The sequence below is a fragment of the Armigeres subalbatus genome, chromosome 1 (genome assembly GCF_024139115.2).
Source record: "Armigeres subalbatus isolate Guangzhou_Male chromosome 1, GZ_Asu_2, whole genome shotgun sequence".
NCBI classification, from domain to species: domain Eukaryota; kingdom Metazoa; phylum Arthropoda; class Insecta; order Diptera; family Culicidae; genus Armigeres; species Armigeres subalbatus.
In genome coordinates this window covers 158,663,411-158,679,767 of record NC_085139.1, presented here as the reverse complement: position 1 = coordinate 158,679,767, position 16,357 = coordinate 158,663,411, and the positions used below count along the sequence as shown (strand labels likewise).

The 16,357-nt window shown below is 45.7% G+C and overlaps 2 protein-coding genes across 3 annotated transcripts in view; one reads left to right on the top strand and one right to left on the bottom strand.

Annotated features, from left to right (window-relative positions):
* The window catches only part of LOC134205408 (WASH complex subunit 4), a 24,546-nt gene extending 17,958 nt beyond the window's left edge, over positions 1-6,588 (top strand). The window contains exons 7-10 of one of the 2 annotated variants that reach the window (XM_062680638.1): positions 4,299-4,542; positions 4,612-5,007; positions 5,086-5,357; positions 6,570-6,588. In XM_062680638.1, the coding sequence (XP_062536622.1) occupies positions 4,299-4,542; positions 4,612-5,007; positions 5,086-5,351 (906 nt within the window). In that variant the 3' untranslated portion in view covers positions 5,352-5,357; positions 6,570-6,588. Of the gene's footprint in view, positions 1-4,298; positions 4,543-4,611; positions 5,008-5,085; positions 5,451-6,569 lie in introns of those variants that run through there. The other variant, XM_062680637.1, reaches the window with a different exon arrangement.
* LOC134205410 (peptidoglycan-recognition protein LE) lies at positions 5,399-16,357 on the bottom strand. Its single transcript, XM_062680641.1, has 7 exons — positions 16,019-16,357; positions 15,781-15,945; positions 15,442-15,551; positions 10,631-10,883; positions 10,465-10,575; positions 10,124-10,403; positions 5,399-5,624 (listed from the first exon to the last, which is right to left on the bottom strand). Exons 1-7 carry the CDS (start codon positions 16,071-16,073, stop codon positions 5,492-5,494), a joined length of 1,107 nt encoding a protein of 368 aa, XP_062536625.1. The 5' UTR covers positions 16,074-16,357; the 3' UTR covers positions 5,399-5,491.

The window sequence follows — 16,357 nt, the reverse complement described above, 5'->3', positions numbered from 1 at the left end:
AAGCATAATGGATGATGGAACCGTCAAATCCAGACTGCTAATCAGCAAATCGAAGGTGGCACCACTCCGAGCACTTACGATTCCACGCAAGGAATTGTGCGCATCGTTGTTACTCGTTCGTCTGATCTGCAAGGTGCTGCCAGCCCTCAGCATCAACATACGAAAGGTAGTGTTATATTCCGACAGCGAAATAGTTTTGGCGTGGCTGAAAAAGCATCCTTATCAGCTACAAACATTCGTATGTAATCGTGTAAGCGAGATTCAAGCCAACTCCGATGGACTTCTTTGGAATTATGTTCGTTCCCAACACAACCCAGCGGACATTGTATCTCGTGGGATGCTTCCATGCGAGCTTATGGTTAGCGAACTGTTCTGGACTGGTGGCAAGTATATCAACTCACCGGTTACTAGTCTTGAGGTGGTGAATGATGTGCTCGACGAGGATCTACCGGAACTGAAGGCCAATGTAGCAGCAATGCCGGCGCTCATCGAAGAGCAGCTGGAAATATTTGAAACCTGCAGTTCTTTCCGACGGCTTCAACGAATAATCGCATGGGTAATGCGATTCTCGGACAACGCGCGCAAGCCTAAAAAGGAGCGCATCACCAGAAGACATCTAATCGTGCAAGAACTTCGACGGTCGACGATGGTCATCGTACGCGTGGTTCAGCACATCGAACTACGCGATGAAATCCAGCGAGTGAAAACTAAAACGCTTTGCAAACGCATCGGAAATCTCAATCCTATCTACACCGATGATGGTGTGCTAAGGGTCGGTGGACGACTCAAGCATTCCAACTTATCCGACGAATCAAAGCACCAGCTGATTCTTCCGAACGCAAGTCCAATCACACATCGCCTGATCCGAGAAATACATCACGAACTTTTGCATGTTGGACCGGCTGGGCTTCTTTCTGCAATCAGACAGCAGTTTTGGTTGCTACGCGCTCGATCAACCATTCGACAGGTGACTAGGTCATGCGTGAAATGCTTTCGATCGAATCCAACAGGCATTTCTCAGCTCATGGGCGATCTTCCAAAACAACGAGTGAAACCATCCCCCGTCTTCAGCATTACTGGTGTGTTCCTTGCTTGTGAAGTCCAAAGGTGGTCAAAGCTTACATCGCGGTTTTCGTTTGTATGGCAACGAAGGCCGTACACTTGGAGTTGGTGTCCGATCTGACAACCGACGCATTTCTCGCCGCCTTTCAACGCTTCGTGAGGAGTTGTTTCGCAAATTCATTCAGATAATGTGACAAATTTTCATGGTGCTAAGAATGAGCTTCACCATGTATTCGAGATGTTCCGGAACCAGCCCGACGTAGACAAGATAGTAAGGTTTTGTCACTTGAAAGAAATTGAGTGGCATTTCATTCCGCCAGACTCTCCCGAGTTCGGTGGCCTGTGGGAGGCTGCCGTAAAGAGTACCAAGACACACCTGAAACGAGTGATAGGAAATAAAACGTTAAATTTCGAAGAAATGGTAACAATATTGTGCGAAATTGAGGCCGTTCTCAACTCGAGACCACTTTTCGCTATATCCGGAGACCCAGCTGATCCAGAAGTGATTTCTCCAGCACACTTTTTGATTGGTCGCTCAATGACTGCCTTACCCGAACCAACCTATGAGGACATCAAGATCAGCCGGCTTAGCCGCTGGCAACATCTGCAGCTACTTCGAGAACAATTCTGGAGGGCTTGGTCTCGCGATTACTTGTGCAGCCTGCAACCGAGGAAGAAAAACTGGAACACCGCATCGAACGTTCGACCTGGGATGATCGTGCTTCTGCAGGACAAAAACCGACCTCCACTGCACTGGAAGCTCGGTCGTATCACCAAAGTATATCCTGGTCCCGACAGTGTGGTCCGTGTTGTAAACGTTTTCAGCGAAGGCAAAACTTTCTCCCGATCCATTGCGAAGTTATCTGTTTTGCCAATTGAAGAAAACCAAGGCCAACCTGATCTACTTTACCGTGTACGCCACAGTTGAATCAGCAAACGCAAGCGCTATGTATATGCGTTTCAACAGTTTCAAGTGAGAAGGACGAAAGAGGAAATTTATGTCGTTTTCGTTTTTGCGGTGTAGCTACACTCGTGCTACACTTTTGCACCAAAAATGTTCGTTTTTGATTTTCGTGCTACACCAGTGTAGCATTTTTCTTGCACTGAAACAAGCAGTGTAGCACCAGAAAAAATCAGAGTGTGCCGTGTAGTGTAGTTTGTTGTCAAGTTTCTCCCGTTGTTATTGTTTTCTTTTTATGGTATCCAACAGGTATCCATAACAAACAAACCCAACTGCACTCAAAACGTTCGTTTTTGCCGTGCAAAATGCTGCACTAAACGGTGTCGCTACACCTCAAAAACGAAAACGACATTAGAAACGGCGCGAAAGCGCGCGCAACGGAAGGAGAAGAAAAATTTGAATCTGGTTTGCCTCCATTTTATGCATCACTCTCAGTCCGACTACCGACGAAGCAACATCGCGATGCGCCCCAAGTTTAGTGTTTTTCTATGCGCTGAGAAAAAAAAAAGTTTATTAAATTCAATTTCGACCGTGATTTCTAATTATTCCGACCGCTAAATTAACGTGTTGTCCGCCCGCAAAGAATGGTGCTCAGAAGTCTCGAAGTTATACAGTCCACATTGTGTCCACCGAACTCGATTTTTTTCCCGACCGAACACAATGAATACCAAGAAAAGGATAAATTTGCATAGAACTTTGACAACGGTATACGCAACATAATGCCTTGCCAGTTCCTCCATTAAGATACCTTGCATCCAACGCAGTAGTTGAGCGGATGTCATGGGGTCCGCTTTGATCATCTCGGCTGATATGCGATCGACCCTTGGGGCGATTTCATGCTTTGGATGGCTGTTTGAATCTCTAGCAGTGATGAAGCTTCGGTATATTGACGCGTGTTATACGTCGGATCCTAGGCAGATCATGTCGAGGTGATGGTGGCCTGGCTGGCACTTGAAAAAGTTGTTCGAAATTCAAAGTACTCGAACCAGCGTTTCAGCTGGTCGGTTGGGTCGTTCAATGACTGGTCATTCGCGTCTTTCGCAGGCATCGTTGCATTCATCTTTGCCCCTTTTATCTTAAGCGTCGTGAGATATCGTACAATAGCCGAATGTCCCCCCTTTGCTGCGGCGCTCTTTTATTCGTCGGCCAAAGAGTAAACCCACGCTCGCTTGTCTCGTCGACATGAGCGTTTCACTTTTTTCTCCAGTGACGAGTATCGTAGACGGACTAAGACTTTGGCTCATCTGGTTTTTGATCGCTCTATTGCGGCTTTGGCTTCTCTTCGCTCCTCTATCTTCTTCCAGGTCTCATCGGCGATCCATTGTTTTCTCTGGGTACACAGTTCGCCCAGATTATTCTCGCTGGTGGCGATGAACGCATTCTTGATGGCGATTCATTGGTCTTCCACGCTGACACCTTCCGGAATATCTGCAACACGCATCTCCAGTTCTTCAACAAAGGACCGTTTCACCGTGGCATCTTCCAGTCGGTGTGTGTTGAACCATCGTCCAACTCTTTCCTCCTGCCGACGAATGCGCAGGCGTACTTCGCCGATGGGAGCCCTCCTTATTAGCCGTGCGGTAAGATGTGCGGCTACAACGCAAAACCATGCTGAGGGTGGCTGGATTCGATTCCCGGTGCCGGTCTAGGCCATTTTCGGTTTGGAAATTGTCTCGTCTTCCCTGGGCATAGAAGTATCATCGTGTTAGCCTCATGATATACGAATGCAAAAATGGTAACTTGGCTTAGAAACCTTGCAGTGAATAACTGTGGAAGTGCTTAATGAACACTAAGCTGCGAGGCGGCAATGTCCTAGTGGGGGATGTTTTGCTAATGAAGAAGAAGACTTCGCCAATGAGGAGGTGATGATCAGACGCGATATCGGCACTACGTTTATTCCGTGCATCAAGAAAGTTCCGTTTCCATTTTCGGCTGATGCAGATGTGATCGATTTGATTTTCTGTAAAGCCGTCACGAGAGACCCACGTGACCTTGTGAACCGGTCGAAGAGGAAAGAGCGATCTCCCGATCACCATGTCGTTATTACCACAGAATTTTGCGAACAGCTCTCCGTTTTCGCTCATTTCTTCGAGACCATAGCGTCCCATGGTTCGAGTTGTCGGATCCGATCTTCGCAATAAGGTCGCTCATACATATCTTGATATCACACATGTTTATTGTCTAAAAGAAATTTAATTAAAGTTGCGAACCACGTTCAGGAGGTTTACCTTATACAGACTATAATTGAATTGTCATAAAATCTCGTGTTTTACAGGTGAACTACACATTCCAATTTCTGCGCCAAAAGTTCTTTGCATTCTCGCACTTCTTGTACGATGAGCAAATCAAAGCCCGATTAACGAGTGATGCTAAATATTTCCTGGAGAACGCTGAGGCATTGAACCAAACGTATGACTACAATCGAGCGCATGCATTTAATCGCAAAATAAAAAATCTCGGTCTATCGGAAGCGGGAGAAACCTACATGGATTTATTCAGGAAGTTGATTTGTCACATTGGTAAGTATTTTAAACATAAAATTTTATTTAACATCCAATAACACATTTTTCTTGTTTTCTTCATTTTAGGTAACGCCATGGGATACGTTCGAATGATACGCTCGGGAGCCTTACACGAATGTACGGAGGCAACGGTTTATTTACCGCTTATAGATGGGGATTTGAATTTTTCCAGCTATTGCAAGGATGAATTTCTCCATGAGATGACCATCTCGGCAGCCGAGATCTTGGAAAGTGATATCAATAATTTGTATAAAAACTATCGAGTTGATACCAACTATTTTCGCTTGCTGGTGAATGCCTTCCTATCGTTACGTCATGCGGAGAACATACATTTGCAAAACTTTTACATGATTGTTCCGCCGCTAACGATTAACTTTGTGGAATATATTCTGAAGGCAAAAGAAAAAATAACAAAAAAGGATAAAGTGGGTGCCTTATTTACTGACGATGGATTTGCCATGGGTAAGCATTAACGGCAAAATGACCTAGATCACGTCTTATTTTCCAAAATGACTTATGTACATCATTTCTATTTTACAGGAATTGCATACATTCTCAAGTTGCTGGACCAAACCGCGAAGTTTAACTCTCTGCATTGGTTCCGTTCAGTAAAGAATAAGTATAACCACGAAATCGAAAAACTAGAAAAGCAACAACAGCAGTTCGTAAAAACGGCCGATGGCGATAAGCTGATGCAAACGTTCGCTCTGACACGGAGGCGGCTGAAAATGGTCCAGCAGGAATTCGATCTTCTGTTTTGCAATTTGAGCAGTGCGAAAATTTTCTTCAACGATGCCGTCGATTAACGGAAAGTGAGTATCAATCTACGTACTGTAGTAGGTAAGATAATGTTATGATAATCCGAAATGAACGTTTATTACAAATGGAACTGATCGATAACACAACTCTGCTACAAAAATAATTTATGAGAACAATCCTTACGTTGTCATGGATCTGCTGTCCAGTGAGGCCACGTCTTGAGCACTTCAAATAGTTTTCGCCCTGGACTTTCTGTCGCACTACACTGACAGTGTGCCACCAATTTGTAGTCTGGTTGGATGTATCCTTGCTCGACACCTCTGGGAATAGAGTTCAAAATTGTTAATTAAATTCAGATTGGATGAACAAAAAAAAATAGTTTAACGAAAAGTGTAATATACATCTGCATCGTCTATCTAGAAATCCTAGTCTACTACTTATTGGCATTACATCCCCACACTGGGACAGAGCCGCCTCGCAGCTTAGTGTTCATTAAGCACTTCCACAGTTATTCACTGCGAGGTTTCTAAGCCAGGTTACCATTTTTGCATTCGTATATCATGAGGCTAGGACGATGATACTTTTATGCCCAGGGAAATCAAGACAATTTCCAATCCGAAAATTGCCTAGACCGGCACCGGGAATCGAACCCAGCCATCCTCAGCATGGTCTTGCTTTGTAGCCGCGCGTCTTACCGCACGGCTAAGGAGGGCCCCTAGAAATCCTAGTACATAGTTTAAATTATGTGTCTTTAAAAAACGTTCTTCAAACGAAACACAAGATTCCGGTTTACGTTGATAGTAAGGCGGTGGTCGTTAGAATCCACGATCTACCTACAACGATAAGTCACAGTGGTGTACACGAGTTAATGATCAAGTACAGCAACAGTTCGCTAACACCGATCATAACAATGAATCGTAAATCCCATCGTCAGCCCAGTTAAAAAGCCGGGCTTGTTAACTGGACCGATGTTCTAGCCCAGTTAGCGAATGGTTGCTGTATGGCGAAGTTATTTCTATCCGAAACGAAGCATGGAAGCATTGCTTTCCGGGGATTTTAAATGGTATATTAGTGCTGCGAATTAATTTACTCCAACATATTCCGTTGTTCATAACCATCGGATGATACAATACGATGGTAACATACTGTATTCAGGGAAAATATGTCGCCAGTGTCATCAGGCAGAGCACACGAAAAAAACTTGTCAATAAGCAAACATCACAATAGCAACAGTGACGTAGCCAATTTCCTCAAATGACTTCCAGCCGACACACAATTTTCAAAAGCAATCATCGCCTCCAACGTTTAATGAACCCGCAGCAAAAGATCGACCTCAAAACGATGACGAGTGGACCGACATCGAAAACAACAATTCCTATTCATCATCCTAGTACACTGAGATGACGAACAAATGCCGGCGGTCAAAGAGGATTAGAGAGAAAGATGCAAAAAAGACTTGTACGAATCAGCGTTTCCTCATCGCGGAACAGATTGAAATTGTAGAGAAAGGGAAGAAAATGTTGGATAATAAAAATGGGAAGGGTTCTAGTACGAGTAGTAGTATTAAGTGATATCGGCTCTGTAAAGCTGATTGCAGCGAGTGAGCCTTAAATAAACGCAATTGAAAAAACACTGATTAATGACGCTTCAGTATCTTATGGTTTAAAAAAGGTATTTTTATGATGCCATTATTTATCATATGGGGCGATACGCTCCCCCCTCCCCCCATCGTGGCAAGACGAGCGAGGTCCAAAAATTATATCAAATGTATGCTGAATTTATTTAGAACTGGTGACACATTTCTTGCACTTAAGTTTCTGGCCTCTTGCACCGCAAGGCAATATGAGTGCGACCGAAATGGTGGCTCCGGTGACGAACAAAGGGTTACTCGCGGTGGCCAAATCCCTGGTAACGAACAAAGCTCCAGGGCCTGATGGAGCTCCGAACAGCGCTCTCAAGGCAACAATCATAGCGAACCCGAACATGTTCAGGCTAACTATGCAGAGATGTCTTGATGAGTGAAGATTCCCCGGAAGATGGAAAAGGCAAAAATTGATGCTGGGAAGCCGCCAGGCGACCCATCGGCGTATAAACCAAAATGTCTTATAGACACGACAGGCAAGTTGCTAGAGAAGATCACCCGCAACAGGCTGACCCCGTACTCAGAGGGTACAGACGGCCTGTCAAGCAATCAGTTCGGTTTTCGCAAGGGTAAGTACATTAACTCGGTGGTAAAGACTGCCGATATAGCGATCCAAAATAAAAGGCGAGGTATTCGATACTGTGCGTTAGTGACACTTGGTGTGAAAAACGCATTCAACAGCGCAAGCTGAGATGCCATCGTGCTCTCGTTACACCGTCTTAGAATGCCGATGAGCCTGTACCGGACTTTGGAGAGCTATTTCCAGAACCGTGTACTATTATACAATATCGATGCCGGTCAGAGAAGCGTTCCTATTACCGCAGGAGTTCCGCAAGGTTTAATACTGGGCCCGGTATTATGGAACTTTATGTATGGCGGTGTTCTGAAGCTAAAGTTCCCTCCTGGTCTTAAGATCGTCGGCTTCGCCGATGACGTAACCTTGGGGGTCTACGGGGAGTCAATTCCCGAGGTGGCGGATTGGATGAGTGCTAGAGGCCTGGAGCTCGCTCAACATAAGACGGAGGTGGTAATCGTCAACAACCGCAAGTCGGCTCAACATAAGGCTTGTTCGCGCCAAAATCTGGACACATATCTTTAGGAATGAAAATAAGCTGTAGTTGGTTTATCCCAGCACAGTTTTTACTTCAAATGGCTTCATTCATTGTCGATGCTTCGATGTATGCATGAAAGTTGGTGACATTTGATTTTCCCGAGAAATAATACGTGCCGAAAGATCGTGTATCCTCAATAGAATACGTTTCTCCATCGCTTCCTGCTGGCGGTTCATAAAATCCGTTTTTGTTCCACTCTCCGACGTGTTAGATATTGTCAAACAAGCATCGACAAATTTCAAAACGCTATGAGCAGTGTTCACATGAATACAAAAAGTTTTCAGCCAGTTTCCGGATTGAGAGTCCCGAATTTTTATTGCGGCTGCACACAATTGCTTTTCGAATCTCCAATTTCTTCGACGCAATCATTCACTAAGTACTTCTAACAGTTATAAGAAATATATTTTCAGTAAGTATGGACATATATTCATCACTCTACAAACTATTTCACTCGTTGATAAGGTATTTCAAAAGTTATACGTGTGTAAAGGTGTCCAGATTTTATCGCGCACAAGCCTTATAGTGATTCACGTGGGTGAAGTCGCGATCGCATCAAAGCGGAGTTTGAAGCTTCTTGAGGTCGTAATAGACGACAAGCTGACCTGCGCCAGCCATGTCTACTATGCGTGCAAGAGGGCTTCGACTGATGTTGCTGCATTATCAAGGATGATGCCCAACAGTTCCAAGGTGTGTAGCTATTCTTAGGTACGGCGGCCCGTCCTGGGCGAGAGCTCTAAGGATAACCATTTACCTGCGGAAGCTGGAGAGCACGTTCCGCTTAATGTGTCTCATTGTGATGTCTGCCTACCGCACGATATCACACGATGCAGCCTGCGTGATTGCAAGCATGATGCCAGTCGGGGCAGGTCATCCGGGAAGACGAGGAGTGTTTCGAGCTACGTGGCACCAGAGGAGCCCGCGAACGCATCAGGGTGACTTCGGGTGCCAGATGGCAGCGTGAGTGGGATAACTCTTCTAAAGGTAGGTGAACCCACCGGCTGATACCTAACATATCGACCTGAGTGGGAGACCCCATGGGGAAGTTCACTTCCATCTGACCTAATTCCGGCAGTACCTCTACAGGTTTCGGTACGCGGAGAACCCCGTCTGCCCTGACTGCCCAGGTGTCGACGACGTCGAAAGAAGAGCTATGCTAGACATTTACGGTTGGGACACAACCCCGGATACCCTTACCCAGAGGATGTGCCAAGCGGTGGAGAAGTGAAACGCAGTTTTGACTGCAACCACTCAGATTGCCTGCAGCTTGCAGAGAATCTGGCGCGCCGAGCAGCAATCGGTTAGCATGACTCTAATGTTATTGGTTAGTTAGAGCAAAAACATGCTGAGCGCGGGGAAGTGAATGAGAGGTTTGCATATGTCGAGGTAAGAGTGTTGCAGCGGGTGGCAACCGCAGTCGCCACCACGAGGCATGGCAGAAGATTGAGCGCACTGTTGGTACCTATCGTTATCGACACCTGGAAGTATGGCAGAGGAGAGTAGAGTGAGCATCCAAGTCCGCCTCACGTAGTATGTTAGAGGTGAGCACCCAAAACAGACTCACATGGTATGTTAAGGGCGAGCACCCAAGACAGCCTCGCATGGCATGTCAGAAGTGAGAACCTAAGTAAGTCCCACAAAAAACATCGATTTTAACCTGCTATTATGCTATTCTGCTTATTAGAACAGTTCTATCGATCGGTGGCTTGTTGGGAGATTCAAAGTCGCGCTACTTTGCTTCACGCCTCATCTCGCAGCTCTTACTTTGCCCAAGATGCGAACAATTTGTCCGTCTTCGTCGGGCAGCCGTGTCGGTAAGACGCGAACCCCAAAACGTTATCGTTTGGGCTGCACTTCCAGCGGCTGACAAGGGCTTGGTGGAGGGGCTGAGAATTGAACGCTTCGAATGCAACTTGTTGCGAGTTAATCGGCCAAGCTAAGTTCCAAAAAGCGTATCTACAAAATATGCACGTATACACAAATATGCATTATTGAGCGCTTACAAATATGGGAATGTAACAAAAAGTATAAAAGACAGAAGGTGAGTTTACTTATTTTAGGCAATTACCGTTGTATCAAAGCCTGACACGCGTCCAGGGCTATATCCGCCGGAACCTCGTTCATGTAGCAACCAACGAAGCTGATACCGATAGCACGAGAATTATAGCCGAGGGTATGCGCACCAAGCCGTTTCCATCCACGTCCTTCGTAGGCATTGCCATCATTTCCCACCAGGAAGTTGTAGGCGATATCGTTCCATCGTCTCGATTCAATGTGGAAGCACTGAATCATTCGCACCATGTAGACCATTCCGGCTTGCGTGTCGGCTGACTCTGTGGCGGTGTGAGCTGTGAATTGATGAATTTTAAATATTTTTCAAGATGTTCTGTGACAATTTTTGCTACTTACATATAACTACATAAGGTACAGGGGTTTTCAAGTCTTTGTATTCAAGAGCAGGTTGTGCTAACCACGACCTTCTGTCAACGATTCTCAATACTCGGCCTATAATCTTTTTAGCTGAAATATGTTTTGTCTTCAGATTTTTTATACCGAATAGAACAGGATTACATACAAACGTTTGAAAGAAAAATTTCATCTCGATTACGTTCCACTTTTTCATCTGAATCGGCTTCTTCTTCCGTTTCTCCGCTGGTTGCATCAGAAACCGATCTTACTGACTGCTCAGCGTCTTTGGTAGCCAATGGTGTAGCATTCGTCACAAACTGCTGGATGGATCCAAGGTTGTTGCCACTGGTGTGAATAATGTGTATCGGACCCGTAACATAGGTTACATTACCAACGTGCACTTTATTAGAGTTTTCCACCTGCAAGTTTAGAGATGGAAATTAAAGCTAACGAATATGCATCGCATCCGGGATGCACTGGTTTCAAAATTAGGCATTATGGGAGATTGGTGTAAGTTCATGGATGTCAATTATGATTAATTCTTTGCAGTTTGTTAATAATAATTTGTTTTAGAGATTTAAAAAAAAACAACTAAATAACAATTGCCATTATCAAAATAATCATCCGGAAAACAATCTTCGTCCAAACCACGAACATAAAACCACCAAGGTCGATCGGATACGTAGTTTGAATTGCAAAAAGTCAACGATGTGCCCAATTGAGAAATTAGGTCAAGAATTAGGTAATTATTCAGCAATTAAAAACCCAATTTTTAATATTTTCTCAATAACTTTTAAAAGCAGCAAAAACGATGGGCGATGTCGCGATAATTGCAGAGCCGTATCGAGTTCCCCCTGATAACGGCGACTGTGTGACAGATAGAACGGGTTTGGCTGCGATACAAGTTATGGGCTATTCAAGAAGTGGTAGAGAGTGCATGCGAAGGCTTCGTGATAGCCAAAATCAACAGCGTCTTCATATGCAGCTGCTATGCACCTCCAAGGTGAACCGTGGAGCAGTTCAGCCAGATATTGGATTAGTTAACCGATAAGTTGATCGGACGAAGGCGGGTAGTCAAAGGAGGTGACTTTAATGCCTGGGCTGTGGAATGGGATAGTCGAGTGACCAACACAAGAGGATAAATCCTGCAGGAAGCTCTAGCGAAGCTAGATGTACGATTGTGTAATGAAGGCTCGGTGAGCACATTTCGGAGAGATAGGAGGGAGTCTATCATCGACTTCACCTTCTGCAGTCCTTCGTTGACGGCAAGTATGGACTGGAGAGTTTGCGAGGAGTACACTCACAGCGACCACCAGGCGATTCGCTACCGTATTGGCAGACGAAACCCTGCTGGTGCAACACGAAGAAGGATAATTAGTGAACAGAAGTGGAAAACGAAAGCCTTCAACAAAGACCTATTCGTTGAGGCACTTCGACCGGAGCAGTTCCGAGATCATTGATGCGGCCAAGCTAACAAGAAGAAAGGGAAGGGCTTGCGACGCTACAATGCCACGTAAACTAGAACCGGGAAGCAATCGTCTTGTGGAACGACAGGCTCAGTATGCTACGCGCTGCTTGCCTCAAAGCTCGGAAGCGGGCACAGAGAGCAAGGACGGAACCAGAGAGAGGAACGCAAGGCGGTGTTCCGGGAAGCTAAGACCGCATTGAAACGAGCTATCCAACTTAGCCAACTTAGCGACTTAGTCAGACTGCTACAAGAAGCTGTGCCGAGAAGCAGACGCCAACCCCTGGGGACGCGTATCGGGTCGTGATGGCGAAGATCAAAGGCCTATCGAACGCTAGCTGAAATGTTCCCGGACAAGTTGAAGGCAATTGTGAAGGGTCTTTTCCCGAAACATGATCCGACCATGTGGCCGCCAACACCGTACGACGAAGAAGGAGAAGCAAACCCCGTAGATCGACAAGTGTCCAATAGCAAACTTGCAGAAGCTACTAAACGCCTAAAAGCGAAGAAAGCCCCAGGTCCGGATGGAATACCGAACGTTGCGTTAAAAGCTGCGATCCTGGCATACCCGGACATGTTCAGGAAGGCGCTGCAAAAGTGCCTGGACGAAGGCAATTTTCCAGAAATATGGAAGATCCAGAAGTTGGTGTTGCTTCCTAAGCCAGGAAAGTCACCCGGCAATCCGGCCGCTTGCAGGCCTATCTGCCTATTACACACGCTTAGGAAGCTCCTGGAGAGGATCATCCTCAATAGGCTGACAAAATGTACAGAGGGGGAACGCGGATTGTCGAAGATGCAGTTTGGATTCCGTAAAAGAGTATCGACGGTGGATGCAATTCGAACAGTGCTCGAAAGTGCTGACAAGGCGTCCAAACAGAAGAGACAATGTGATCGATACTATGCAGTAAACACGATAGACGTGAAGAACGCGTCCAACAGCGCCAGCTTTGAAGCCATCGCGGTGGCGCTGCACAGGATGCGGGTCCCCAACTATCTGTGCAATATCCTGAAAAGTTATTTTCAGGGTAGAGTTCTGATGTACGATACGAACACAGGGCATAAATCGATGCGCGTTACTGCGGGTGTTCCCCAGGGCTCCATACTTGGTCCAACTCTTTGGAGCGGGATGTACGACGGATTGTTGACTTTGCAGCTACCCAGGAAAGTTCGTGGGTTTTTGCAGACAACGTTTCACTAGCGGTGATGGGCGAGACTCTTGAAGAAGTGGAGGTGTTGGTGAGTGAGACGATAGCCATGATCAAGCGCTGGATGAACGGTGAAGCTGCATATAGCTAACCACAAAACGGAGGTGCTATTAGTCAGCAACAGCAAAGCGATCCAGCGGATGGAGATCGTCGTCGGAGGTCATGCGATTGCTTCGAAGCGATCACTGAAGCACTTTGGAGTGATGATCGACGATCGGCTAAATTTCAACAGCCATATGTTGACTACGCCTGTGAAAAGTCGGCGAAGGCAATGAACGCAATAGCGGGGATCATGCCAAACGTAGGCAGACCAAGAAGCAGCATGAGGCGTCTGCTAGCTTGTGTCTCGTCATCGTTACTGCGATATGGGGTTCCTTCTTTGGGCAATGCACTGCAAACCAAGCGGTACCGGGAAAAGCTGAAAAGTGTGTTCCGGCTGATGACCATTCAAGTCGCGACCGCATATAGAACGATAACGTCGGAGGCAGTATGCGTTATTGCTGGGATGCTACCCATCTGCATCACCCTCGAGTGTTATCGGTGAAGAGACACCAGAAACGTAAGGAAGGAGGTGAGAATCCGTTCGATGGCGAGATGGCAACTGGAGTGGGACAGTACGGAGAAAGGAAGGTGGACCCACCGGCTCATCCCAAACCTGCCGGTGTGGATGAACAGAAAGCATGGTGAAGTAAACTTTCACCTGACGCAGTTTCTGTCGGGCCTCGGATGCTTCCAGAACTACTTACATCGGATCGGACATACTAATTCACCATTATGTCCAGAATGTGAAAATGTTGAAGAGACTCCAGAACACGTGGTATTCGATTGCCCAAGGTTTGCGGAAGTACGTAGAAGAACATCGCAGAGCGAATGTGTCGCGATGAAGGTACGTGGAATGCGGTAAACAGAGTCGTGACGCAAATACTGTGAGAGCTGCAGTGTCGATGGAGAAGGGACCCACAAATAAGAGTCGGTTTGGACGGAAATCCAGCACAGTGAGCAGTGTTTGGTCTCGGGTCGTCGGGCGCCAGCGAACCGGAAGTCTTTTGCCAACCGGAATCGTCGGACCGTCCTCGACCGCCAACCTACTAAAGAAAGAAGGTAGTGCTTCGGGTATGTAGGACACCGCCAGTGCGAACGTCATCCACCACCGGAACTGTCGGACCACCTCTGCAATCCGAAGATGAAGTCGGCGCAATGCGCGAAAGCGTCCCCTGCGATATCCACCGGTAGTCGGGCACCATCAGTACGGAAGTTTCCTTCACCGGAACTAGTATACCACCCTCGACGCCGGGGGGAGTCAGGAGGATTCGAGTTAGAAAGTTTGTGGCACGACCGCCGAGGGATCGAGACAACGTAGCAGTGGATATAAGCAATCCAGTCGGAGAACTAGCCTAAGCTAAGTGTTCACGCTGAAACCCACTTGTTGCGAAGCATCCATCAGTATTATTCCCCAGTCTGCCGGCGATGCAAGCAACGCTCTTTTGTTCGAGCCGAGCATCATGATGACGACGACGATGACGAGGCGGAGCTTAGGTGCCAATCGTGTCGGTGCCAATGCAACAAATCAGATTATAAAAGTGGCGCACGCCACGAGTGTTTTGTCAGTATTAATGTGTAATTCAAAGTGTAAACATAATAAAAATGACATAAGAGGAAGAAAAGTGGCTAGTCTTTCCTTTAGACATCCTTCCAGCCGAGTCCATATAAGCAGCAGTCCGCCGGCCATCGAGTTGTTGCTTCAACGGACTTGTGGAACCCAAACCGCTCTTTTCAGGGCAAGAGAGTTAATTCGCCTTCCACAAGTTCCCGAGAAGAACATTCACCCACCCCGACGGCTTCCTGCTTGGGCGACAACATTTTCTTTCCTGACATGTCAGGACGTGTTTGTTTTGTCGCGAGAGAGCAGGGAAGCAATTCCATTCATCGTTTGGCGACCGGATCGGCCCGGACACTAAAAATTTAAAAATTACGTAATTGAAATATTAAGAAATTGAAAAATTAAGAAATTGAGTGACTAAGATATGCATTAGGCAATTAAGGAATCAGGAAAATTATAATAAGTGCATGAGCAAATATCCTAAAACACATAAATAAAGTTTAAAAAAGCGTGGGCAAATATATTTTGATTTCTTATTGGAAAGGGAGGCGCCTACAATAAGATTGCTCTGTGTGACTGTCCCAAAATCAATACCTTGTCATGATGCTCTTGAGTGCAACAAAACAAGAACTGTATCGAACCGATATCGATTGTACACTAAGGATACGGGTAAAGCTACAATAGATCTACAACATCTTGCATCATACCTGAATATTACCAAACGTTTGAGTACTGTTTCCCTGGAACACATTCTGTAATATTTCAGTGTTGTTGATATCGGTTTGGCCACCATTTGAAACAATCTTCAACTCGTGCCCTATAATACAAGATAAACAGTTTACGTCATATTGGCGATTAAAGGTTGCATGAAGAAGAAGTCGAAGGATGATATTTAAAAAAAAATTCACGGGGAAGCATACGAGAAATTTTTCAAAACTCTTCTCAAAAATTCAAATATCATCTTTCAACTTCTTCTTCTTCTTCATGCAACCTTTATTTGCCAATATCGGTTCTTCTTTATTTTCTAACAAGAAATTAATCCTTACCTCTATTAATCTTTCCAATGTTGATATTTCCGATGTCGTCTGTTATGGAATTCACGTCACTGTCGGCAACGGTTGAGCTGAACTCGGTACTGCGTCCACATAAAGAAGATACGTCATCGCTTATCGCAGAAAACTCGCTGCTTTCAACCCATTGCTTGCACTTTTCTTTTGTGATAGAGCAAAGAGCGAAAAATAAATCCAGTTGCCATAAATTCTTGATTTTGTTATCAAACTTTACCATCGACTAAAATAGGCGTATCACTTCGCACAGCTTCATTCTCCTTGGGGTTCATCTTGCAGTCTCACAAAGTTTTACCTCACATAAATCCACGTTTGTCGAACATTGAGCGCTCACTATAGTCTGCGGAGCTGCACCAATAGGCCACCAGCACCACATGCTCCTTTATCTTATCATCGATTTCCGATATCGACGTAATGTTTGTGGAAGAGGCGCATATAACTTCAAGTTCAAGTATTCGAACGCACGTCCGAGCTGTAGTAAATTTGTTTGGAAACTTGTGTATGGATTCAAACTGAAATATGTTTGAATTGAACCAATTGCGTCTCCTATACAGTA